The 27,876-nt window shown below is 39.2% G+C and overlaps 1 protein-coding gene across 1 annotated transcript; it reads right to left on the bottom strand.

Annotated features, from left to right (window-relative positions):
* Positions 1-10,194: 10,194 nt before the first annotated feature.
* Positions 10,195-26,352, bottom strand: rps6ka5 (ribosomal protein S6 kinase, polypeptide 5). The gene is made up of 17 exons (XM_083885964.1): positions 26,105-26,352; positions 22,650-22,721; positions 22,324-22,542; positions 22,098-22,213; positions 21,558-21,659; positions 21,372-21,455; positions 21,120-21,223; positions 20,876-21,026; positions 20,553-20,714; positions 18,579-18,704; positions 17,031-17,164; positions 16,315-16,408; positions 15,242-15,412; positions 14,671-14,862; positions 13,030-13,189; positions 11,665-11,828; positions 10,195-10,522 (listed from the first exon to the last, which is right to left on the bottom strand). The coding sequence occupies exons 1-17, from the start codon at positions 26,172-26,174 to the stop codon at positions 10,214-10,216; spliced, it is 2,430 nt and encodes an 809-aa protein (XP_083742090.1). The 5' UTR covers positions 26,175-26,352; the 3' UTR covers positions 10,195-10,213.
* Between the last annotated feature and the right edge of the window lie 1,524 nt (positions 26,353-27,876).

Below are 27,876 nucleotides of genomic sequence, written 5' to 3'. Positions count from 1 at the left end.
TGTCTAGTCCAGTCCAGTCCAGTCCAGTTGGTGGCGCACTCTTGGTCAGTGAAGAAGACAGTAACTATGAAAACTCGACTGTTATGTGAAGAAGTCCACTGGTTTCCAAACCTAGACGGACCCTTGGTTAAATATGAATGGAACCACAATGGAACCTTTAAAATTCTCCTAAACTCTCTCAGGTTAGACCTGACCCATAAACAAAATCCGTTAAGAGAATGACTTTTAGAATTGTCTTCTCTCTTGGACGGGGGGGGGCGGCGATGCCGCCACTCTCACCCTCTGCCGCAGTAATGTAAATCAAATGGAAATAAATCTGAGACAGAGGTCAATGAGTCTCCATTGGTGGATTGTGAATCCGCCCTGGTTGTTCCGCCCCCTCCATCCCTCTCAGCTCATCCCTCATCTCCACTTTTCCGTCCCCCCCCCCCCTCCTGCAAATTCCTGCACTCTGCCCAAGACGCCCAGTCAATTAATAAGACATTGTCTCCTCCCCTCGGAGCCCCAGCACAAGAGGCCACCCAGGAGCCAGCAGGCCTTCCCTAAAGCTGCTTCACTGGTGGCCTCCAGGAATGCCAATCGCTTTGGGAACAAGCAGAAAACACTGTAGGAATGGGGAGGGAGGTGGAGGAGGAGTGTGTGTGTGTGTGTGGGGGGGGGGGGGTCTGGGAAGCTGGATAATAGGAACGGCCCCATCATGCTCATGCGCTGGGGCAAGCCAGTCAAAAATTGGAGGGCAACAAAAGGAAATGCGTTCCGCTCCCAAGGAATCGGAGGCACTTCACCCCTCTACGGTCCAGCTTAGACCCGGCCCTGGTGCAGCACACAAACAAGAAGACAAACGCTTATAGCAAACATACCACTCTCCCTAATCCATCACTTCCACAACAAGACTGTATAGCACAAAATCTAAAACTTTTGCCCATAGTATTATTGTAATCATGGTAAATGTGTGAAGATGACGATGTTTCACCTCTTTAAGCCAACAGGCTTCTTCAGGTCTGACTAAAACTGGAGGAACACATCCAGGTATTAGACTTCTCTCTGCTGGATGGAGAGTCCTCATGTGACTCACCCACTGACCCAGTTTCAGGTTGTTGTCAACAACAGATTATTATTATTATTCCAGACCGGCAGTATATTCTTCAAATTTCTGATTCACCGTTCCCTCGTCCTCCTCTGGAAGAGGACGAGATAGTAAAGTGATTTAGTGTTGTTGGATTCTTTGCCTGAATGTAAAGTTAGGTGTTCTCATCACTTCATGATCTGGGTTTGTTTGTTTGAGACAGTGATCCTGATCTATGGTGTGTCTCAGGATATTGGACGGACGGATGGATAGATGATAGAAAGCTTGCTAGTTAGTTAGTTAGCTAGCTACCGATAGATAGATAGATAGATAGATAGATAGATAGATAGATAGATAGATAGATAGATAGATAGATAGATAGATAGATAGATAGATAGATAGATAGATAGATAGATAGATAGATAGATAGATAGATAGATAGATAGATAGATAGATAGATAGATAGATAGATAGAAAGCTTGCTAGTTAGCTAGCTAGCTACCAATCAATTAATAGAAAGTTAGCTAGCTGACTAGATGGATAGAAAGCTTGCTAGTTAGTTAGTTAGGTAGCTACCGATAGATAGATAGATAGATAGATAGATAGATAGATAGATAGATAGATAGATAGATAGATAGATAGATAGATAGATAGATAGATAGATAGATAGATAGATAGATAGAAAGTTAGCTAGCTAGCTAGCAAGCAATAGATAGATAGATGGAAAATTAGCTAACTAGATAGCCAGAAAGTTAGCTAGATAGCTAACACGATGGATAGAAAGCTTCCTAGTTAGTTAACTAGCTAGCTACCGAGCGATAGATAGATAGATAGATAGATAGATAGATAGATAGATAGATAGATAGATAGATAGATAGATAGATAGATAGATAGATAGATAGATAGATAGATAGATAGATAGATAGATAGAAAGAAAGCTTGCTAGTTAGCTAGCTAGCTACCAATCAATTAATAGAAAGTTAGCTAGCTGACTAGATGGATAGAAAGCTTGCTAGTTAGTTAGTTAGGTAGCTACCGATAGATAGATAGATAGATAGATAGATAGATAGATAGATAGATAGATAGATAGATAGATAGATAGATAGATAGATAGATAGATAGATAGAAAGAAAGAAAGAAAGTTAGCTAGCTAGCTAGCAAGCAATAGATAGATAGATGGAAAATTAGCTAACTAGATAGCCAGAAAGTTAGCTAGATAGCTAACACGATGGATAGAAAGCTTGCTAGTTAGTTAACTAGCTAGCTACCGAGCGATAGATAGATAGATAGATAGATAGATAGATAGATAGATAGATAGATAGATAGATAGATAGATAGATAGATAGATAGATAGATAGATTCGCAGCCGCGGTGTGTTCACTGATGCTTGTAAAATCCGCTCCGGATGCGTCAGTTTCTTGTTTACATTGTAATTACAACATTGAAAGGTTGTCAGCAAACAAAGACTACATGAACCGTGAGATCTCGATAGACTAGAAACCTTCAAAGTAATTCTTGATTTAAAAAAAGGTTGGCCACCCCTTGACAGATGGCAGTGGCAAAGACACTGTCGAATAACAAATGTGACATATTTGTTTCAAATGCATAAACATAATCTGTGCACATGTCACTGTTTGTGCATTGCACAACAACGTGTACACCAGTGGTTCTCAACTTTACAAGAAGTAAAAGTGAAGGACAAAACCAGGACAGCAGACAGTGTTTACTGTAGCTTAAGTCTTTGTTTTTCTGATTGTTGTCCTCTACTCTGCCTCTATAATATCAGATTAAAAGCAAGAATCAAAGTTGAGCGAGTTTAGGCAGAGAAAATAAGTAATATGACCCCCGTCTCAGACGTCCTTTTCAGTCTGCAGTAGAGGAGTTTTAATACGAGTGTGTATGGCTGTCTTCCTTAATGTATTAGCCACTATCTTTTTTAGAAACCCTCAATGGTGGATCAGAGTGCAGCTCCTCCATCAGAAAAGGACGTGACCACAGAATACACCACAATGTTTAGTAATGGATGTCATGTTAGTGCGGAGAGATTTCAAAGAAAAGAGCTATCACACACACACACACAGTCTCTCACTGTATAATGAGTCTCTCGTGCTGGAGGTTCATATTGATATCTGTAGAATTAGGCTGGTGAAAGTGCTCTGTAAGTGCACCGTCTCTCTATTGTTGTTGTGCGCAGTAGTAGTAAGTGGGGTGAAACCGCAGTAAGTGAACCGAGAGCCACGCATGACAAAAAAAAAAAAAGAGCTTTGTTTCTCAAATACGGCGCGGCGGCTGTGCTGCATAGACCTAACTGTTGCCGCGCAAAAAGGCAAATAATGCTCGCTGCTGCTGTGTCAGAGCTGAGATTCGTCATTTACAGGATAATGCAAGGTTAATAAAAAATGATGTAGTAATGTCTCTCTTTAATGAATGAAATATACGCTCACAGGCCCAATTTGTTGGGTACACAAGATTAAGATCTGACATGCTGTGACTTCAGAGATGGTCTTTTTTCATTTGAAGTACAGTTGCAAGTTACTGTTGCCTTTACGATCATTCTGAAACAGTACGTTCGTTCCCTTTTTGACTTCTGATATGAAACGACGCCTTACAATCTCCATTTTGGACCATCCAAAGGATCATTCTCTGTAAACCTGAAAGACATAATATGCATAAATGCACTGAGGTGCTGTCATGTAACTGGCTAGTGAGGGATTTACGTTATTAAAAGAAGGTGTACCTATAATAAAGTAGCCAGTAAGTGGAGATACAGTGCTTTTGGCATACATAAAAAAATAATAATACAGGGGATAAAACTGGGTTGGCTAAATAAAAAATAAAATTAAAAAAATACATGTATATATGTATATGTTTATATATATATATAAATATATATATATAAATATACAAGTAATAAAGTAAAAAGATACATGGGATAAAACTGCTCAGGCTAATATAAAACCTATAAATGTATTGCACAGAACCCTTAATCACAACCTTACATCCGTCTTAAATAAAGTACATTTTTTACCCCCTTTTAAAAAATAATAATAATAAAAGTGGGGTTTTTTTTAAGAGTTGAATGAGATGAATATAAAGGTTGTGGTAACAGTAGAAGAACTAAAGTCCTGGGGTTCACTGAGGGGGCGACAGCAGCCTCTGCTGTTGGTAAAAATGTTTGTGCGCATAATGTTTTGAGCAAGTTTTAATAAGTCAAATTAATTGTCAGCTGCCATGTTGCTTAATCCCACAATAATCCATCCTCTCTCTCTCATCTGTGTGGATTTTATTTAGTTTTTCCCCAAATTATTATTTTTGTAAATGATGCATGTGTATATGCGACCTGGAAAATTTGCACATTTAAAATGTATATATAGATTCAAATGATATGGTGTTAATGTGATATAATAGTGAGCTCGTAAAGGAAATGTTCCCACAATCCTCTGATATTTGTGGTTTAACCAGTTAATGAAATTATAGAATTTTTCTGTTAATTAACTGGCAATAAAGGTCAAATTAGAATTTTATATTACAAAATAGGTCAAGCTGTGATACGTTAATGTTTTTACTTATATTGTTATTTCATTCTTTTCAAATTTAAGACAGCTTAAACAGGTTAAATAACAAACAAGAGTTGACTCAAGAGTGCTCACCAATAGTAATCACCTTTATGACCATAATTCCCCTCATGAACATGACAAATAATCAATAGGATTTTAAATGTATTCTTTTTTTACCCACTAACAGATGAACGCAGTCACCAGTTATAGTCATTATACTTTATTTAACACTGCCATCTAGAGGCCAACTGCTGACATGCCCCCACTTTAAAGCACTTTTAAATATCTCATTTAATAGTCGAGATTGAACATGGAAATTGTACATTTATTGTCTTTCTGATGACACACACACACACATAAATCCCAGTATCACAAAAGATCTACAGAAATGACGTAAATACACTTGAAAATAGGATAAAGCGTGGTTTCAAGTTATTCAATGTACATGTTTTCGTTCAGCCAGCAAGTGAAGCATTTATTGAAGCAAATCCAGGTTTTTCTTATCTCTTATTATCAACACGTGTGCCTGAATACCTGAATGAAGATGTTCACAGTGCCCTAAAGAAGCAGGTACACAAACGGTCTTAAACCCTCGCAGTAAAGTTAAAGTACTATCCGCTGTTAACTGAGGTGCATAATAGAAAGAAATCGTACTTGAAATAACAGTATATTTAACTTAAAAAAAAAAATTTGATTGCATGATTAAAATAATGTACAGTACAAGTGCAAAGTTTTTGCCCTTAAAGCTTGATTGCGTGTTTTCAAACAGTTTAATAACAGACCAATCTCTCAAAGGCATTCACTGCTACAGTACTTTGTTGTTTTTTGACACACTTCAGTAAAGAGTGAAATCAAGCACATGCATGATGATGATGATGATGATGATGATGATGATGATGATGTTGATGGGGCAGGTTGTACAAACCAAAACCTCAGATTAACACTGGATACGACTAAAATGCTCATGTTTGCAGCCACTTTACTCACAGAAGGGGAATTTGTTTAGCTGACCATGTGCTTTTTTTTTGCCTCTCGAGGAAAATAATTCCTCATTTATAGAAAAAGAAAATAAGTTTAGTTCACTCAAATTCCCCACAAATGTATTTATTTATATTCCTAATTTGCAAATCTGGTAATCTGGACTCCAACCTCGTCCACACACATTTATTTTTTCCTGGCTGTTCGTTGAATTGAATTTAAAGCAACTGTTTTCCAACACATTTGTACGGAAGAGTATTAGTGCCACATGTAAAAAATAAAAATTGAAATAATTTTGTAATGAATTCTGTTTAATCTCAGAATTCATGCTGTTCTCTCAGAATTCTGACGTTAATCTCAGAATTCTGACTTTTTCTTTATTCTCAGAATTCACGCTATTTTCTCAGAATTTCAGAATTCAGAGATTAAAGTCAGAATTCTGTTTAGTCTCAGAATTCATGCTGTTATCTCAGAACTCTGGCGTTAATCTCAGAATTCTGACTTTTTCTTTAATCTCAGAATTCACACTGTTTTCTCAGAATTTGGGGATTAAAGTCAGAATTCTGTTTAATTATTAAATTAAAATATTAAAATAATTTAATTATTTTCTTAAATCTCAGAATTTATGCCGTTTTCTCAGAATTGATTGAGGTAAGAATTCTGTGTTATCTCAGAATTCATGCTGTATTATTTATTTATTTATTACATGTGGCGCAAATACTCTTCCGTACATTTGAGTCCGATTTCCATCCATTTTTACTAAAAACAAAATCGAAAAGAGCCAGCTCAAAATTGTGTCATTTATCGACAGAGAAAACGCCTTCTTATCTGTCATTTGTCAAATTATATGATCGTTTTATCCACGTAACCCAAAGTTTTTTTCTGGTAATCAATGCTTTAAAGGGTCCTTTGATCATAACTATCACAATCTTTATGACTTGTGTTGTTATTATGATTTTTACAGCTGCAACAATGAATTAAAGGGTCACTTCACCCCCCTCCCCACAGTCCAAAAACATGCAGGTTAGGTCAATTGGACACTCGAAATCGACTGTAGGTGTGAATTTGTGAGTTTGTTGTGGTCTATATGTGTCCCTGTGATGGACTGGTGATCTGTCCAGGTGTGTGACCCCCCGCATATGTTAGCTGAGATTGGCCCCAGCGACCCTCATGTGTAGGATAACGTGGTAGAAAATGGATGGATGGACTCTATATTGTCACAAAAACAGTGGTTTTGGCCTTGTTCAGCACCACGGACAGCTCCGCCATAAAAGATGTTCAAAAATCACCTCCAAAGACAAAACTGCACACACTGAAACTGCAACACATACAAAGGTTTAGCTCATCCGTTGCTTTCAGACCTCAAAAAAAACAAAATACTTGATAAATAAGTACTCTCACTGAGATTCCAAAGACAACACGTCCTCACATCCAAACTCCCTCTTCCCTCAGTGACATACAAAAAAACATGTCTTATTGTTCATCCAGGGAGGGGGACGCCTGGTTTTTTGAAATGTAGCACTGAACCGACATTCATTTCTGAGCTACACTTGGTGTTTTCCCCCCCTTCAAAGAAAAGTGAGCCGGGTCCCACAGAGGCAGCCGAGTGGAGTACAGTATTTTCTCTTTGGAACACACTGCACTGCAGCACATCATCAGCTAATAAAGCCACGGCTCCCAGAGGGGGGAAGCTCAATATAGGACACTCTTCCTCTTCCTCCACTCGAGCTATTTATACACCCAAACAAAAGAGAAGAGGCTTAATGAGGCAGCAACGGGGGAGGGAACTCATGCGAACTAAGTTAGACAACAGCTTCCAAGTGATTAAAAGCAAGAATTCGAGCTTGTTTCCTTGTAAGCAGTGGAGCGTGTGCGTCGCTATCTCTTTTTTATTATTATTATTGAAGTACAGTACATGTACAGTACATGTTTTTTTTCTTTAAATGGCAAAAGTGAGAAGAGATGCATAGTTATAAGCATGATAATGTGCTGGATATTGAATTTTGTCAGGAATCTGTGACAAAATCACGCGCGTGTGCTAGAAAATTAAAAAAAACGGTTTCATCAGAACAAAATAAAAAATAAAAACATAAATAGTTAACAATGAAAGCATTTCATTTGCATATTTTGCATTGAAATAAATATCCCGTGCAGCTCGGAGCAGCCACGTCGACAGTTAATGCTTTGGTTTCCGATTCAGAGTGCATTTAAATGGAAGAAGATGAGTGTGGGAGCGTTTGAACGTGTTTAACACACGACTCCCCCGACTAAGAATGTGCATCTTTGACTGAGCAGGAGGGGAAAAAAAAAAAAGCTAATTCACATACAAAAACAAACAAACATTTGTACAACTGAACACAGTATTTTCAAAATTCTATCATGGACACAGATTAACACATACGTGCAAAACAGAACAGTGAACAGAGCATTTTAATCTCACATCATTTTTACGATATTGAGGCCATTAAAGAAATTAAGTCTTTGTTTTAAATAAATTTGTTTTGACAATTAAGTGCTTTTAACCTCTCACCCGCACATTAAAGCAGCGTCTCGTGCGATAATGCTCTTTTGTTTTGAGTCAATATTGAAAGTTAAGGTCGACTCCAGGGCTGGGCATTGATTGAACATTTAGATATTGATTCTTTAATGATCAATGTTTAACAAAAATAACATGACGCATTCGGGTAAATTCAAATAAGTCAATAGCATGCTGCATGCTAAGGCGATTAAGTCCAAATTTTGATATCCAATGATAGCGTGTTTTTTGATATTTTGGTTCCACAGAGGACGCTCAATACCCAGCCCCCAAAGTTCAGTCGATGCAGCTCAAGTGCTGAGAGTTAGACGCCCGCTCTGACGCCACACTCAAATTTCAATCACAATACACAAGTCAGAAAGGTCATAATTAAGGTATTTTACCTTAATTCCACCTCCGTCACACTTGCAAGTGTAAAAAACATTTAAAGTCCTGAATGAAATCAGGCACATTTAAATGTGTAAGTGACTAAACTCACAATAAATCAAGAACGAAAAAGAGTAAGAGGCTGATGTTTTGGTTCACATTATGCACTGATATCAGAGTCTCAATGTCAGTGCTGTCAGGCTGTGCAAAGACTTCTATTTCAGTCACGCGGTAAATAAAAACACAGTAGATCAAGAGCAAGGGACAGTGTTTAAAGTGAAAGAAATGTGTCTGTTTTTTAAAGGTCTGTCCTCACAAACCTGATGTTTTCATAAAGGGTTTGTTACCGAGTAGTTTTAAGACTTCAGGTGGCGACACTGAATCTTACCTGATTGATTTTTTTTGGCACGTACAGTAAACCTTCCTCCTCTTATTTAATCTCGCTATATTTGAAGCTGCTCTCTGACATCCGTGAACTCGCCGCACGGCGCTAAGCCGATCGGGAGTTTTTTTCCGCTTGTAACAATCTGCTCAATCCAATTAACAGAATTCTACACGACACAAGTGCGCAAATCCACTGCTGGTCTGAATCCCAAATCAAGGATCAGACTGTGCGTAGAGAAGCAGCAGCAGCTGCTGCGGCGGCGGCTCTCAAAAGTTGTCTCACTCCCACATCAGAGGCAGAACTCCATCTAAATATAGCTCTTCTTGTTGGGTCACATCCCCGCAGGCAGGCAGCGAGTCCCAACCCCCCCCCCCCCCCCCACACACACACACACACACAACAATCAAACCCCAGATTTGGCAGAACATAAAACACCCACATTTGGTTCTTTTTTCTTTTTTTTACAAAAAGATGTTTACACTTTTGCTTCTTTAATCCTTAAAGATAAGGATTTTGGCTTTTGTTTTTGTGTAACCCATGAAAGGTTACATAAATTCAGCAAACTGGTGTTAATCTCTTCTTGCGTTATTCCAAGCTAACTAGAAGCGTTGATGTCCGACGACGACAAAGAGACACATCTGACTACACACGTACATGAAATACCCCCCTTTTTTTTCTCTTTTTTTTTTTTACCTACACCTACTGTATCCGTTATTTCTTTTCAGATTGATCTGAACCATAAATAAGTTAACAATATAGCTTATTATCATAAATACATTTCAGTCTGTAAAATTCACATATAAATACCCTGCTCCATCTTGCAGAGTCTTCTTCCCCCTGAAAAGTGGACCCACGTGTTTTACTGCTGCAGTTCAATTTCTTTTAACTTCTCCCTTTTGACAAATATAATACAAAGCATCCGTGATGTAAACACTAAGACTTTTCCCTTTGAAAAAAAAAACAACCTCTGGAGGCGTAGACAAAGACGTATGGACCGCGTCTCTGCCGTCTCTCTGGACCTGTGGCAGTAGTGCAGCCCTTTTCATTTTGGACATCAGTGACGACTTTTTTACAGGTCCAGCCCCTGATTGAGACAGTCTGCCTGTGTGTGTTTGTGTGTGACAGTGACGGAGAAAGTAAAACGAACAGGCTATTGCTAGTGGTGACTAATTGATTTGATATTGATTTGCTAATCCTGCTGCATGCTTGGTTTTTCGGAGACGTGCAGACGTCCATGCAATTGAGCCAGAGGAAAAAAGGGAAGAGAGTTGTCTCTACTCCGGTCTGAGCCTTTACTCCTGTTTGCAAAAAAAACTGTCTGAATCTCACTGTCCCTCTGAGAAGTGAAAGGCTGGTGGCGCTGGCTGCTGCTCAGAGTCTGTTCCCAGTGCCACGGGTGTGTTGACAGGTGTGGTGAGAGGAGGAGTGCTGTTGGAAGGCTGCAGGTTGACGTCGCCCTCCGGGGAAGTTTTCTCCTGAGACTGGGAGGACGAGGACGAGGAGTGGGTGCTCTCGCTCGAACTGCTGCGCGTCTCTGTGCTGGTACTGGTCTTTTTCATCTTCCTCCTCTTGGCGAGCGGCGCCTTGTCCACCGTCTGCAGGCGGAAACCTTCCCGCTTACATTTGTTAAATGCCTGGGACAGAAGAAGCAGAAGAGGGAGCTGATGACGGCTAACGGGTGTTCGTTTCAAGAATGTAAAACCAAAATCGGAAAACAAGCCATTTCCTCCGTTACCATTTACAAAGAGAGAAATGAAAATGTAAAAACGACAATCATTGAGAAAGGAGAACGACAGAGTGATCTGTTGTCTGGATGTCCAAATGAATACAAGTCAAGTCAATATATCGAGATACTAAGTCAATATATTGAGATACTTTCTCATTATTTTGAGATACCAAGTCCATACATTGAGATAGTTTCTCATTATTTTGAGAAACTAAGTAACTATTCTGAGATACTAATTAATTCTTTTGAGATACTAATTCAATATATTGAGATACTAAGTCATTATTTTGAGCTAATAAGTAATTATTTTGAGATACTAAGTCAATATATTGAGATACTAAGTCATTATATTGAGAAACTAAGTCATTATATTGAGAAACTAAGTCATTATATTGAGATACTAAGTCATTATATTGAGATACTAAGTCAATATATTGAGATACTAAGTCAATATGTTGAGATACTAAGTCAATATATTGAGATACTAAGTCAATATGTTGAGATACTAAGTCAATATGTTGAGATACTAAGTCAATATGTTGAGATACTAAGTCAATATGTTGAGATACTTTCTAATTATATTGAGATACTAAGTAATTATTTTGAGATACTAAGTAATTGTTTTGAGATACTAAGTAATTATTTTGAGATACTAAGTCAATATATTGAGATACTACTAAGAGATACTAAGTCATTATAATTAATTACAGGATCTTTTTGTTCTGTTATTCAGATTTGTATGAATGATTAATTTTTATAGAGATGCACAAATCCAATTCTGTCTAAAACCAAACTGCACGGTTAAAAAACAAACATACATATCTGTAATGTCAGATGTGAAAATACTCTAATAATTGTGGCCATGAAATGTGTGGGTTGAGTATCAGTCGCTTCAACAGCTTGGACAGCTGGGTAAGCAAATGGAGCGCACCCTCGCTTGAAACTGGTTTTAAAGGGTTAGAAAAAACTGGCTTAAAGAGTGCATCAAAAAAAAAAAAGAATCTCTACTGTTCAGAACAACAGGAAGGAAAATATATGGTCCGTTCTTACGTGAAAGGTAGCTTTAACGTAAGTGTGCACAGAGGCGGTGGAAGAGCCCAGAATGTCCGGGGTCATGAGTGGGTTGGAGGACAGCTGGCTGTCGTCCTGGAGCCAGGCATTGTAACGCAGACCACACATTTTAATCCGCTTGTTTGGGTCCACTGTCAGCAGCTCTGCGGGGACAAGAAGACGCAGGGAATTAAAACTTCCCTGCTCGTAACAGAGGGGAAGTGATTTTCCTCTTCAGGTAGTTTAACCTACTTTGTGAGCTGAAGCTAATGGACATTTCCTGGCACTGAAATTGTTCTGAAAACCTGACACTTTTTTCTTTTTTTGATAATGGTTTGTTTGGGAATCATGAAATGCTGATGGTCATGAATTAGAATAAAATTGATTTTAATATTTAATTGATAGCCTTTAAAACTTCTGATCTCATTGCTGAAAGGATTTGGCATTGCATACTTCTCATTACTGTAACTTCGAGACTGTTTGTGGGTGTGACCCTGCCCTTTGCCCTATGTCAGCTGAGATTGGCACAGCACGTCAGATTCCCCAGCGCGTCACACGTTTGTGACGTCAGCTTCTCGGTACCGTAACAGTTGAATAACTGCCAGATATTGAAAGTTAATGTTATATTTTTTTCACAATTCTACAGCCACAAAATCAAACCTGGCCTGATTATCATGATGGTCAGAAGAGGGTTAAGGCCTTTTAACCATCGCTAGTTCTGGGCTAAGGTTCAAGTGGGACTGAGCATTTCCATTCCATTAGCTCGAGCGGTCAACACAATACTTCCGAAATCTCTAAATAACATCAGATGATATTGGGACTTTGGGAAATCGGAAATTGAATAGATTCAGGAAATCAGTTGTGGCACACAGTCCTAAAGATACGAGTGAGTCATTGAAACATGCAGCCAAAATTCCCAGCTCCACTTCAGATAATAACTTCCAATGTTTTGGGTCCAGAGCTTTTACAAGAGGGGCCAAGTGGGAGGTGCAATGTATTCGCTGGATTCTTTCAAAGCCTGCCATTACTGGCTTTTCTGGACGTATGAACCCTAGATTTAAATACATTTAAATAATAGAAGTAGACATATTATACCCTATTTCTCCAAGTTAAACTAGTTCCCTGGTGTCCTAATGAACATGTCTGTGACATGCTTTGGTCAAAATACCTTAAGGATGAAGCACCACAGCGTGAGTGCGGAAGTCAACATGTTTTATCTCCTGTACTTGGATTGAGGCGGACCACAAAAACATGACTGAGTCATCTCTTTTCACACTTTGATTTAAAAGTTGATTTTTGCATAATATATCTCCTTTAACATATATAAACTAGTATATAATCCATCTTCTTCACCAGCATCATCACCTTGTATCAGGTCTTTGGCCTGCTGCGACACATTCCTCCAGGCTTCTCCTTCAAAAGAGAAGTCCCCCTGTTTGATTTTCTTCATGATCTCCTCAGCACTGGTGTGGGTCAGGCTCTTCTCCTGACACTGGAAAGGCACCTGACCTGACAACATGGTGTACTGCAGACATAGCAAAAAAAAAAACACACACCATCTGCCACAGGAACAAGCAGTTTTTATCTTCAGCGGGAATCTAAACAGTTTGTGCAGTCGTTGTGTGGAGGAGAAAACATTACATGTTTATTTTCGTTCACTGAACTGGGGGGAAAAAACATCTCGTGTTAAAATAATGAAGAGCTTGTGATCGATCACGACACTGTGTTGCTGCGTGTTGTCGAACCAGCGCTGAAAACAACCGCAGGCTGTGCTCATCTCCATGAAAAAGACTATCTCACCTGTGCCTGTGCACATCTGCCCTCAGATTTCTCATTAAAACGACTTCTAGTTGTTGAACGGCCCCTTTTTGGGGAGACGAGGATCTCTTCTCTTTCTCTTTCCATCTCCCTCTTTCGATGCTTTGCTTCCAGGGCATTGTGCACGCAGCTTGTCAGCAGCCATTTCATCAAAGCTGCATGAGGCACACTACTACTATAACTCCCCCAGGGGGCAACGGTGCGAATCAGCGCTTTAGAGACTAAGCTCAGCACAGACGACTGGCCAGCTTTACAAACCCTTCTCTCGACTCTCTGTATCTCTGTGTACTCGCTCCTACTCCTCTCTTATGTCTCCTTTTAATTTCCCTCCTCCGAACAACAGAAAAGGGCTGTATTAGAATGACATTTTGTGCGACTGGGACGCAACGTTTCACACAAAAGCGCGGCCTATGAGAGCCCCGTTTAGTGGCTCTTCAATACTGCGATGAATGTTAAAACTGTGTCAGCTCACCACAGGATCCTGACAGTGGTAGAGCTGAAGAGGACATGGCTGATAAATGTCATGCAAATCAGATTAGCTACACAGTCTACAAGTGTATTTGTACTATGGATGAATATGGGTTTTTCTATGGTCTATGGTGTGAACTGGTTAATTAAATAATTTTCGGTCTATGCTGATGACACATACTAGATTTACCCCTAAACTGTACATTCATTTTAATGTGGAGAATTATTGTTTCATTTATTTAGTCCTGAACGGTTATAAAGAGTGTTTGTTTGCATACATTACTGTTCAAAGGTTTGGGGTCACCTATACAATTTGTTTTGTGTTTTCCATTAAAAGTCACACTTTAATTCATTAAAAGAGTTGCAAAATTAATAGAAAATATAGTCAAGACATTGACAAGATTAGAAATAATGATTTTTATTCCAAATAATAATTTTGCCCTTTCGTCAAAGAACTAGCAAAACTGTTTTCAGCTGTGCTAACATCATTGCACAAGGGTTTTCAAGGGTTTTCTAATCATCCAATAGCCTTCTAACAGATTTCCTTCAAAAATAAGGACATTTCTAAGTGACCCCAAACTTTTGAACGGTAGTGTAAATGTTCTAACTAACTTTCCTTTCAATACATTTCATTTTTTTAAAATAATAGGTATAAGATAAAATGTGATCTTCAATAGCATTTTGACTGCATGTTGCTTTAACTTGAGCGATGACACTCACCAGAATGACCCCCAGACTCCAGAGGTCACAGGACTCATCATAGCCGTCGTATTTGAGTATCTCTGGCGCGGCGTACTGCAGCGTGAAGCACGGCGTCTTCAGGAGCTGATTGTCTGGCGGTTTGAGGCGAGCGAAGCCAAAGTCTATGATTTTTATCTCGGAGTTCTCGCTCTCGTCCGTGAAGAGCAGGTTCTGTGGAGCGATTGCAGACACGGGCGGCAATTATTTCTTTCTGCTGAGGGGAAACTTGGCCACTGCATTGTATATCAAAGACTTACAGTGTGCGACCAGATTCTTACTTAAGTTATATGAAGACAGTTTTAAGTCAAAATGTCACATTGAGTTCAGAAAACCACAGAATTATTTGTTTTGTTTTTTAAATATGATCTAGTCCAGTGTTTCCCAAATGGGCATTGGAGGTATTGCAGGTGGGCCTGATAGAAGGATGTAAAAAAATCACATGTAACATATATTCTATATCTAAATTAAGTATAGAGCTGTATGATGCAGACAGATAGAAGAAATCAATTTTCCAAACTGTCCAGTTTCTTCCAGAATACAAGTCCAGTACCTCAGGTTTAAGGTCCCTGTGCACCACTCCTACATCGTGCATGTGGCTGACGGCAGACACCAGTTTGCGCATGATGCGGCTCGCCTCGGTTTCGCTGAAGTGTTGCTTTCTACGGATCCTCTCCAAAAGCTCCCCTCCGCCAAGCAGCTCCAGCACCAGGTATGTGTGCAGCTGCAGCAAACACACACACACAGAACAACCTGTGTCACACCCATACAGTACGTAACCTTTATGCTTTGAGTATAATGGGTGCAAATGTTCCTTTAAGAGTTAGACAAGTACAAATATTGACACGTTTGCATTAATTAACCACTGTATCAACAGTCTTACTCTCAGCGACTGAACTATCGAAACAGATTTTTGTTAACAAAGCTGCAATAATATGTGGATAGGATGTTTTTGTTGTTGCATTATACTTACAGCAAAACAGAACATTAAACATAATAATGCTGGATTAATGTGAAAAGAGCCAAACAAAGTGGGAATAGGAACAGTTTGTCTGAGCAGCAGGACAGAGTTTTTTCATTAGTGCTGGGGTCTCAGGAACAAAGGCAGGACTCTGTTGAGGCGAGGCAGCGCTGCTTTGATCTGGGTCATGGGCCTCTGAGATACAGTAATAACCCCACTGAGCTCATCAGGACTAAAGTGGTGCTCGTGGGATTGAAGGGCTGCAGCTAATGAACCTGTGCACAGTCAGAAACAGCAGACGCACCTTCCCCAATAACCCGAGGTAAAGCCACATTTGGAAACGTATGCACACACATGTTGTTTGGCTCGAGTGCGTGTGGCTCGTTTAGCAGCGGCAAAGAAAAATAGGTTGTTTTGTATTCCGCTGTGCGAAATAGGTGTTTGCACAGCTGCTGTGTAAAAATAACATCGGAAGTGAAATATTGAGCACATGCGAGGAAGTTTATGAGACAATACATAAAGAGATACAGCGTGATACCTCGAGGACTTCCAGCACCCCCATTTATCTGCCTTGTTCCAGTTCCAGGACCTAATAAGGCTCCGATCCCCACAGGCCAAACCAGAATTTATATTTGTTCAAACGTACCCACGGCAATGAACTTTACCTGGTCGTGGTAAATTTCATGTAACTTGACAATGTTGGGGTGACCGTCGCAGAGTTTCAGTGCTGCTATTTCCCGCTGCGTCTGCGCTTCCATTCTACAGAAACAGAAAAATGCAATATAAATATCCACAGTAGAGGGAGGGTGTTCAGTTTTTGTCTCCTTTATTAGATTTGCAGCCTTTTTTTTAATAGTGTATTCGAAAATAAACACTTTAATGTGCGATGGTTTTGATTTTGCTGAAGCAGCGGTTTGAAAAGAAGTGAGTGGACAAGAAATGATCCCCTACCACTGCATCTATAACACAATCACTACGTACTTTCGTTTTAAATACGGCATTTCTATTATGTTTTTATTATTATTTTATTATTTTTGTTTAATAATGAAGTCTATATAGGGTGTATTTCTGATTAATTCAATGTTCTATTCATTGAAAAAAAAAGTACTTTTCCTTCAAAAATAAGGGCGTTTCTAAGTGACCCCAAACTTTTGAACGGTAGTGTACATGCTGTACTATTTGTACATACTGTCAGTTTACCGAAGGGAATAATCTGACAACTTGTATTTTTCTTTTGTAAAACATTGTTTAGAGTTGTTTAGAACGACCCTTGTCACGTCACTTGTGTCACTTGTGTCCAGCAAAACTATCAACGCCACAGAGAGCCACAACAATCATTGATGACTAAACACGTCTGAGGGAACAGGATTGAAGCTCGTACCTCTTGCTAACAATTTTGACGGCGTGTTTCTGCCCAGTCTTCTTGTGCGTGCAGCGTCTGCAGATTGAGAAGCTGCCTTCTCCCAGAGCGCTGTCCTTCAGGTCCATCTCATAACTCATATAGAAGGGCGAGTCCTGTCGAGGGGGGAACAAACGGAGTCAAACATTCACGTTAACTGACACTAGAGTGACAAACAACTGCAAATAACAAGATAAAATGTCTTCTTTGGTGTGATTTACAGTATATTGATTTATTTTAAACTGTGGAGAATGCTTTAATGTAGGTCATTTGTTTTATTAATAACAGCTTATAACCACTTATATTATAGAGGTCATGTCCTCGATACATCTACCCACATATAGAACCCACAGGCATAGACATCTGTCCTAAATTATTCATTATTTATAACATAACATAACACCTCCAGATCGACTTCACTTCTGCTTATATATTATATATATAATATATATGGTATATTATACCAAATATTACTATAAACATAAACTATCATAATATGTTGCTTTTTTTAATGCATGTTCCCTGGTAATCAGCGTCGCCCTGATGAAATCTACTCTATGAGGAACCCAGTAAACGTCTGTTGTGTAACATATTCAAAGTTTTTTTGTTTTTGTTTTTTCAAAAAGAGGAAGTGGCATGGAAAACATAGAAGTAACAACTCTGAACTGCAACTGGTGGATAAATTTAACTTTCTCTCCTTCTGTGTAGTCTATCAAACAAGTCCACTTCACTAAACTTTACTCAACTTTAAACTGCAGTGTTAGTGTAAGATTAATAATCTTATAATTTTCTATGTACTTTTTTTTATTGTGCACATAAATAAACAAACATCAAAGAAAAAAAGATGAAAAAAATAACACAAGCTACCATTTAAATTAGAAAAAAATGCCACACAAGAAAGATTGTTTTCCAACTTCCTGTTGCTGAAATGCAACTTTTGCAGTCTACATGTTTGTCAGCACAATTTTGTAAAGATAATTTAAATAGTTTGATTGGATTAAGTTGGTTATTCAAGATTCAAGACTGAAAAAAAATTGTGACACACCCCTATTGTGCTTAAAAACAAGATAAACATTTGAATTTGAATTTAAATAAAGAAGAAAAGAAATAAAGGTAAATAAAATAAAATGTGAAGTAGATAAAGAATAAAACTGTATATAAGAATATAAACTTAAAAGTTATTACCTTCCAGTATTGTGTTGATAAATGACATGTTGCTAAAATGAAGTTGAGCTCGACTAATACGCATTTTGATGATTATATACAGTACTACCTCTATCTTCCACATCACAAATGACAAATTTGTGAATACTGAAAATGTCAGCTTGTGAACTTATGCCTTATGTTGCACTTTATGATGCCGATAAATAGGCTAAAACTCAATCTGAGTGCAGTCAAACAAGTACAGTAGGGAGACAAATTTTAGTGGAATGGAGAGGAAGGAAGGGAAATAAAGGACTCATCTGTCAGTGACAGCAGCCATTAGCTTAAGTGTGTTTGTGCAGGAGGATCCAAGTCCATTTATCTTACCTTCATCATGGCGCTGCGGGCCACCGCAGCAGAGCCTGGCCTCTCTGAGCCCCCACACAGCTGGACAGGGTCGTCCATCACCACATTCCTTTTGAACAGGATGGAGGGGGCCATGAAAGAGTAGCCCTGCACAGAAAGCAACACAAACTCCTTATGTTTACATTCTGTACCAAAAACATACTGTAAAGTGAGCGTTGGACAATACAGAGAAAACCATGGATGAGAAGTTTATTCGAGGACAAACTCATGTATTTGCATATTTCCCAATTTTATTGTATAACTTGAAGTCATTGTGCACTTTTCCTCGACTGTCTCTTTATCAAAACCAGCCTGTCAGCTCCACAATGAGCCCAATTTTGGTTGATGTGTGAGTGACAGTGGCTGTCCAGCTGTTCCTATTGTTAGACCTGTCATTGTGAAGCACCGCCTGCATAATTCCAGCTGTGAGGAGCCCAGAGCTTTGAGCTGGCATTAATCTCACTTTCCCTTTCTCCCCTGACACACACACACACACACAGCTGTGTGGTATGTAGTGACAGCCATGGATGGACGGAAGGATGGATGTTGAATGAATGAGATGCCCTAAATTGCCAGGCTTGAATATTTGATTGCTCTGCTGTGAAATTACATCTTGGCGCTCTTAATGCAATTTTAATTTTGTTTTGTGAGGCACTGTGGGGGAGCAAGTGCATGGTTTAAAATTGGGATTGCTGTCGTTATCACAGAGATTGCTAGGCTTGCAAATTATAAAGACCGCAAAATTTCAGACTATGTGAATGGCAGCTGAGAGCGAAAAAAAGCCAAGATGAAGTTGGCAATCAAAGACCGAAGGCGTAACCGAGACAGACGTGGTGATGCTCTCGAAGTGTAACCTTTTATTCCACGAGAAAAGCCCGTTAATGGATCTATTGATCTACCGAGCTCAAGGATCCAGAAGGCAATCAGAGTTGAAATTTCATGCAATACATCAGACAGCCATCAGCTGGCACGGTGTCGTGGGCCATATTATGGTTCAAAGCTACATCAAAAATAGTCATTCACATCTGTTACTTCAATGAGCTGCATATGGCAGCAATTATACCAATAAAAGGCCCCTTTCGTCAATTTGAATACCAATGCACACAGACAGACTCATGTTGACTTACAGCAACCTTTTGAGGACATTCAAAACTTCACTTGATTACTTCAATAGCTGTTGACTATGTCAAATATAGTCACAAACAAAAAGTGGATAATGTATAATGCAATTTTTTTTTTCCCCCAACCATGTCAACATTTCACTCTGCCTGTAACCAAAGCCCGGGGCGAACACCGGCACAAAAGAGATGCAAAAAGAAAAAAATGTCTTGGGCAATGACCTGCTAGACGCACAAAGGAATAGTCCTGTCTGTTAAAGGTCCAGTACGTAAGACCTAGAAGGGTTTATTCATAGACATTGAACACACTACACAAGTGTAGAATCACCTTAAAACAAAAATTTAATGGTGGACACATTAACAGCGCATGGCGCTTTTCCTCGACGACTGACCGGAGAAAGACGCGTGTGACGTCATGTTTACGTGACTCCTGATTGTTAAAAATGAGTCTCTAAAGTAATGCTAAACTTTAAAAAAATAGGCACACTGCTCTTTTTCGTTTAATAAACAGACCGCTCCAGTTCGACTGTAGGCGCACTAACCGGCGCTAAACGAGCCAACGGCGCTAACTGGTAAACGGCGCCTGGACTCCGGTGCCGCGGCACGTAAAAAAAAAAAAAAGAAAAACGTTTGCGTTTGTACTTTAGGCAAGGGCCTTGCTTTACGAGGGTACAGATCAAGCATTTCTTATTTTGAAGCAGAACAAACCTAATTCTAGTATTCAAGGGGCACTATAGTTCCCTGATGTGTTTTTTGTAACATTCACCATTAGATACCAATTCTTACACAATGACCCTTAAACTACCAAAAACCTGGTCACACGCCCTTCCCTTCCCACCTGGAAAATGCGGTCACAGTTCTGAGGCAGAGCTGCCGGTGAGTATGTCGGGTCCATCTCTGTGAACTCATCCGCAAAGTTGCTGACATCCAGCTCGTCCCGAATCACTGGCTTGAATGGGGCAGGCACCTTTTTCGCAGCCAAGTCCTCCCAGCTAATTTTCTAAAGTAAATAGAAAAAAGAAAGAAAAAAAAAAACATTGCAATCGTTATTTAACACAGTACAAACAAATGCTCCTCACTCAAGTGGCCCCATTGTGAACAAACTACAGCCCACACTGCTGTTTAGTTTTTCTAAACACTGGGAAAGGCAATGAGATCCACCTGGTAAAACGGGTGTTTCTTTACATTCCCTGCTCCATTAGGACCAGAACCTAATCTCTTCTTTGGATCTTTGATGAGGAGTCGCTGGATGAGGTCTTTGGCAAGCGGTCCCATGTCTTTGGGGAAAGGAGGATCCTTCTTTGAAATCCTCCTGTGATATGAGACACAGTTGTGGTCAGTGTTGTTAAGTGATTAGGGAGTAACACGAATATTGTGGCTGGTGGTCAGGAGGGAGAATCCATACTTGGCGATATCTGTGTGAGAGTTCTCATGGCCATCGACAGTGAAGGGTGATCCGCCAGTCAAAAGCTCGTACATCAGCACGCCAAGGCTCCACCAGTCCACTGCCTGAAATGCATGAACGCGAACAACCGTGAGTTCGATTTAAGAGACTAAAAGAGTGCACACATCCAGGAGGAAGCAGTGAAGAAGACAGATACGTGGCTGCTTGATTTGATGAAACAACATAACAAAACATAAAACAATTACAAATGACCTTGTCATGTCCAGACTCTCCTCCCTCCACAATCTCTGGAGCCATATATTCAATAGTGCCGCAGACGGAGAAAGCCCTGTCCACCTGTTTGAAACAAAACAGAAAATACCAGTAATTATATTGGACACAACACAAAAATGCTGTTAGAAGTTGAGAATTCTTCTACACATTTGAGACTCACTGTACCTGATCAAACTCCTTACTGAGGCCAAAGTCTGTCAGAACTATGTGACCATTTGAATCCATGAGAATATTTTCAAGTTTTAGGTCCCGGTAAACAATGCCAAGCTGCACCGGGGGAAAAAAAGAAGAGAGGTTAAATATGAAAAAGTTATGGACTAAATATACATTTCATATTCAGACTGCAACTATGATCATGTTCATCATAGATTCATGTCAATTATTTTCTTGATTAATCTAAATTGTTTGGTCCAAAAACTGTGTTTCTCACACCTTGAGATTATGATGTTGTCTAATCTATTGTTTTAACAAACCAGTTATCTAGTTGTTATGTTATATGGAGTAATAAACGCTCACTTAAACACCCATTTACAGCTGTAACAATGAGAACTTCCACAGTGTGGGATCAATAAAGCCTAATCTAATAAAATGTCATCTAATTTAATAAGATGATAAATCCAAAAACTTGTTTTAATTATTGATTGACTGGCGAAATTGTTGATAAATCAAGTAATCGCTGCAGCTCTAGTTAAATATGGAGATTACCTTGTGTAGATGCTCCAGTGCCAACACTATCTCTCCACTGTAGAGGGCCACTTCTTGCTCCTTAAATCGCACCCTTTGGACTAAATGTGTGAAGAGCTCTCCGCCATTGACATAATCTATAAGAAAAGATATCACAACAATGTGGATGGTCAACGTTTTGCTTGCAGACTGAGCTGCTTAAAATGTTCTATATTTTACCAACACGAAACGCGAAAAATGTCCTCACCGAGAATGAGGTGGAGCTTCGTATCCGTCTGAAAGGCGTAGTGAAGTGTGACGAGGAACGGAGACTGGCGGATGTGCTCCAGCACTTGCCTCTCTGTGCGCGTGTGCTCAGCAGTCTTTGCCTTTTGTACAATCGTGGCCTTCTTCAGCACCTTCATGGCGTACAGGTTTCCCGCATCATGACCACTCACTTTCCTGACCAGGAACACTTTGCCATATGCTGGTGGTCAAAGATCGGCAGGGAAAGAGGGGAAACGTTTTACTTTTTAATCATTCCAAAAACGAAATTTACTGGTGAATGCCTTGTTGTAACTGAAATGTACTCACCTCCTGTGCCCAGCACCTTTAATAGCTCAAAGTTCTCAATGCCCACCCTCTCTACATGGCCCGTAAGGTTGGCTGAAGTCAAAGCACAGATGACAAAAATAAAGCTTTTTGTTGCACAGTTTAAATAACAAGTCGATGAAGAAACAAAAGCAAACTGGCACACACATATTAAAGTCAAACAGTGCTCACATTTCTGCAGAAAAAGTCAGTGAGTGGATTCTGTGAAAGTATAACATATCAGTGTGTATCTATAACTGGAAAACTGCCTGTTCTACATGAGGTATTATTACTACTGCTGATTCACCACCTGGTGTTTATCTGGGACACGGGGGAAAAAAAGTATGTTTATATTCACTTCACTGACGGCGCTTTTGCTTGTGAAGTGCATATATTTAAAACCGAGACTAATTATAAATAACTAAGACCACATGGGACTGGATAATGAGTAGAACATTCACCAATAACGACAAAACATGAAACAAAGGACCATTTTTGAAGACGTACAAATTTGGATGCAACTGTACTATATGAAATGTAGTGTCTAAAAATGGAGGTTTGCTGCAATACAACTGCTCCTTTGTGAATGTGATATGATACTAGCTGTGACCTGACATTTCAGTGATGACATGATCAACCTCTGTTCACAGTCAGTAGAGATATTCTCATTGCTTATGCATTACTGTTAACACAGCCATGTTGTAAACACATTCAGGACTGATCACCTTTCATGGCCGCCACAACATGTAAAGCCAATTAAGTCCAATGCTGCAAAGCTAAAAAAAAAAAAATAAAAAAAAAATAAACAGAATAGATGGAGAAGAGAGCTTAAGACTAAAGGGGCAACAGTTTAAAAAAGAGAGCAGAAGTTTTAAAAAGATCTAGGTTTCAAAAGTGACTGCACCCGACCGACAGATAATCAGCAGTAAAAGATAATCTCACATGCATCTGCAACAAGCAAACATGCAGAACGTCATTATCCTCCATCTAAGATCTCTGGTAAAAGCAGCACATGCCGGGCACTGCCTTCTCCCGTCTCTGTATATCATAGTCTCCACACACAGCTGACTGAACACACCGTGCTCTCGGAACACGCATAGCCATTGTAGTGAACACATTCCTTCTGTCTCACACTCTGGAAATAGGCTACTGAGCAATTGATGCAGCTAATTTCATCGCTGCATGCGTCTCCTGTTACACATGCGAGAATAAATCTAAATTCAAATAAAGAAGATTGTCCTTCATATTTAAAAAGGGTCAGAGGTTCAGGTTACGTGACACACTTTTTTGTCAAGCTCACCCGGTCAAGGCCAAAGTTTGATTTTGGTGTTTATTCATAGATGAACAGAGTTCAGCTGCCAGGCAGTGCCTTCCTGTTACACAGGAGAAACTTCTTCAGTTTACGCGGGAGAACATATCAATATCCTCAGATTAAGTTATTACAACAGCAACAACAATGGATTGACATTTCATTTGTAAACTGTCATCACAACTATAACTCATACCCAGCAGGAAGATAGAGGAAGAAAGGCACTGCGATTGTGTAATATGTACTGATATTACACATCTGCTCAAGGGCATAAACTTGTGTTTATATACATATTGCAATAATGCATAAGAAAACAAAGGTCTGGCCTCGTCTGCATGGATTAAGTCAGTATGCATTTCACTTTATTACAAGGAGGCTATTTATTTATTGAGTGTTTATTCATGTTTGTCTGAGTGCAAAATACTTAACGACAAGGTTTTAGAGCTCTCTGTGTGCTTCCTCAAGCTCTACTACATTATCGTCATCGATTCACGTGTAACAACAAAGTAGCAGCAAAGTTGAGCTGATTCAGTGGATCTGTATGAGATCTGACATTTAAAAAAAAAAAAAAAAAAAGCAAGTGCCACTGATAACTAGACAGGCTGCATTATTTAGGGCAGGGCAATGAATGGTGGGGTGCAGCACAGTCATGTTGCAGCCTGAACAGCAGCACTGTGTCATTATAAACCAGTTAGAGCTGAGGCAGTTTTCAACAGCCCCTCTGTTGAAAACTGCTTAGTAGACTGTATATTACTATTACTTAATCTCAACTACAAATGAATGGAGCCTACAACGATGACGACAACTGAATCTGATGTGGATTATCTTCATTGAGTCATGTTTTCAGATGGATCAAGTCAACATTTGTTCACTTCTCCTCTTACGATCATTCAGTAAATGGTCTCCCAACAGTTTGAGCAACATGAGCAACAACGCACTTTGCATAAATAGTACAAAACAACCAATTAAGACATGGACTAAGGATGATGCCAGTAAAAAACGGGTGCAACTAATAACTAAAATGTCAAGATATGATATCTCATCGGGATATTTGTGACAATATTTAACAGAATGTCAAAATAAAAGTGTTTATTTTTGAAATGGAAGGATATACTGTATCAGTAGTTCACAATGAAAAAGCTATTAATGATGCTATATTAATCTGTGAGAATAAAAACACAAGTTTGAGTCCTCTGATATAAGTATTCTTTAAGCTATCAAACTTAGAGCTGATGTAGAGAGGCAGTTTACCCATAAGTGCCTTGTAAATGAAAGTGTCTCTGCATCCTGCGCATGTGTAATGTGGGCCACCCAACTAATAAATAGTGACACAGTTTCACCAAGAGGCTACTACAGATTTAGACGTGTGTCAAACAGTGGTTATCCTACAGTTAAATTATCATTATCAGCATTAGTATAACCTTTATTAATCCAGGAAAGCCTCATTGAGATTAAAAAGGTGGCCTGGCCAAAGCACGAGCTGCAGAAAGACAACGTGCAGTCAGTATTACAGGCATATAACGTATAATAATATTCAAGAATACATATTCATATTCATCTTCAACAGTGAAGGTTCCCCCCTGTACAGGGTCCAGGCAAAAACCAAGCTAACGTTAGCTTCTTGACTGCACTGCAGCTGCTCTTCAGTGCCTATGATGAGCAGAGGTTAGCTGCAACCGCTCATCATATAACAATAAACACAACTCGTCTGTAATAACAAATAACAACGTTGACAGTGACATAAACCCAGTGAAATATCTGCCAAATGTCAGATTTCACCGAATGACACGTTAACAACTTGTTTATGCTAATGTTATTATCACCTGTGTTGAGTCAGGAGTCAGATAGAGCGAGTGGAATTGTTCGATAACATTTGTTTACGTGAGTTTACGTTACTAGTAAAGAAAGGGGTCATTACAACAGTCATATAATGTTGTAATGTTACCGCTCACCCTCATTACCCTCTCCTCTGCCATTTTTGGACATCACGTTAGCGCCCAACAGTGCCAGTGACAGTTTACTCCTCCTCGAGCTAAGCTGCTAACATGTCTCCCCCAGACAGACACGTGTCTCCGGCAGATAAACCCACCACCACACGCACAATAAATACAAACGTGCAGCATGAAAAGTTCAAAAGCAGCTCACTCACCATTTTTCAGCTCATGTTTCACAGTAAACAGGTCACCTTCTCTGGAAGATCCCTCCATCGGGGATGGCATCGTAATTTCGTGCTTCAAAGATGCCTGTCACGCACGGCTGGGCTCCAACGCGCGCTGCAGTTTACGATAGGAACATGCTAGCGCTGAAATATACAGCGAGATAACGGAACCCCGTACGAGTTCGGGCGCTAAAGTTGGCAGATAAATGGGCAGAAATGTCGCTGCCAAACCTGGCATCCAGCGAGCCTGGAGGGAACACTTGCTCCAGCACATCACCACCAGCACAATCACCACCTTCGCAACCAGCGAGTCCCTCTTCGCTGATTGGTGTTGCTACATGAAAATCTGGCTTCTGATTGGATCCCGTATTTTTGCTACGTCACATCATCCCGCCCTTCTTTAAGAAAAAAAGAAAAGAAAAAAGAAGAAGACTTGTGCTGCGTTCAGGTGCCTCGTACAACATCGTGTCAGAAGTCAGCTGTGAAAGTTGAAGTGAAATCAAATGCATTTAAAAATAAACACCGGAATCAAGACCAGACGTGTGACTTTATTTACCTCAGAAAATATGCTGAAGGCAGTATCAGTCAGTTGCGAACACATATTGTGTATTACTATTCTGTCAAAGGTTAGCAAACTTAAATCCGTTACACATGTATTTCTATAATATAACATCTTAATCAATAAATAATCATATGCTTTACAATTGTGTCACTAAATTTGAAAAATTCATGGATAACAATAATAATGATATATATTTTAGCATTAATGAAGAGCCACTGGTGTAATAACCATTACAGAAACATTGTAATTGTAACATTGCTAAGGACTGTATGTGCTTAACAATTATGTTTCTGTAATGGTGATGATATTCTAATGCATTTTCTCTAATGAATGACAAAATAATAGCAATTATTGAATTATTATAATACTTGCTGCCTATATACTTTTTTTTACCTTTTCCTGTGCTGAGGAAGACATTCTCATTAACCAGCTGGCACATCTACGATCTCTGTAATACTCTTTTAAAGTCTGTATTTTATTACTTTATTCTATTATTATTCTGTAAAACAGTAACTGTAAGCCTTATAAATAAATCTATGAATTATTGTTATTGTTAGCAACAGCAGCAGATGTGGTGCTAGTAGTAGTATTAGTAGTAGTAATGTAGTTACTTTGAAATTATATACTTTTAAAAAGCAATTTATAAGATTGAGATTGGTCACATTACAAGTAGACAGTGGCATGAAATGGCAATTGAGTGACTGCATATACAAAGAATAACCAGTTCCTGTCAGAAGAGGTATAAACATCTGCATACAGAGATGTAGATAAGATAAGAATCAAAGTTCAAGTTAATTTGGTTATTTTGTCCATTTCAGTGTGTGTTTTCATTTGACTCACGGTGAGCTTTGCATCTTTCTTACTATTCAAACCTGGAGTTTTAAAACTTTTTTCAACTTCAGAAAACATGTAAAAGTAATTTAAGTGCTAAAAGTGCAAAAACAAATACACGGTTGACTGAAACGTTTGAAGCAGGTTGAAGTCTGATTTCTGCCTCCGCCTGGTGGTAGCACCTCGCTATTGCTCTCATTTTTAGTCTAATACTTACTTTACTTTATATTTGAAATATCAACTGTGTTTTATGCTTCACTGAAACAAATTGTGTTTTTGTTTGTGTATGCCTTAAATCAAAGCAAACTGTATTCTTCACTTCACTGTAAGTGGTCGAGTTTTGTCGTTCTTTAACATCCAATGAGATTAG

This window comes from Microchirus variegatus, assembly GCF_963457635.1.
Source record: "Microchirus variegatus genome assembly, chromosome: 2".
NCBI lineage: Eukaryota > Metazoa > Chordata > Actinopteri > Pleuronectiformes > Soleidae > Microchirus > Microchirus variegatus.
Note: the sequence above shows the minus strand (reverse complement) of the source record. Positions and strands in the feature narration are given on the sequence as shown.

What these genes read in the sequence shown, in the direction of transcription:
- rps6ka5 (XM_083885964.1), bottom strand. Translation starts at nt 26,174, where the DNA reads ATGCCATCCCCGATGGAGGGATCTTCCAGAGAAGGTGACCTGTTTACT. An exon ending in GTCAAAATTGTTAGCAAGAG is followed by an intron (nt 16,409 to 17,030) that starts GTACGAGCTTCA and finishes CTGTTTCTGTAG; the next exon opens with AATGGAAGCGCAGACGCAGC. An exon ending in ACGTTAAAGCTACCTTTCAC is followed by an intron (nt 10,523 to 11,664) that starts GTAAGAACGGAC and finishes CTTCTGTCCCAG; the next exon opens with GCATTTAACAAATGTAAGCG.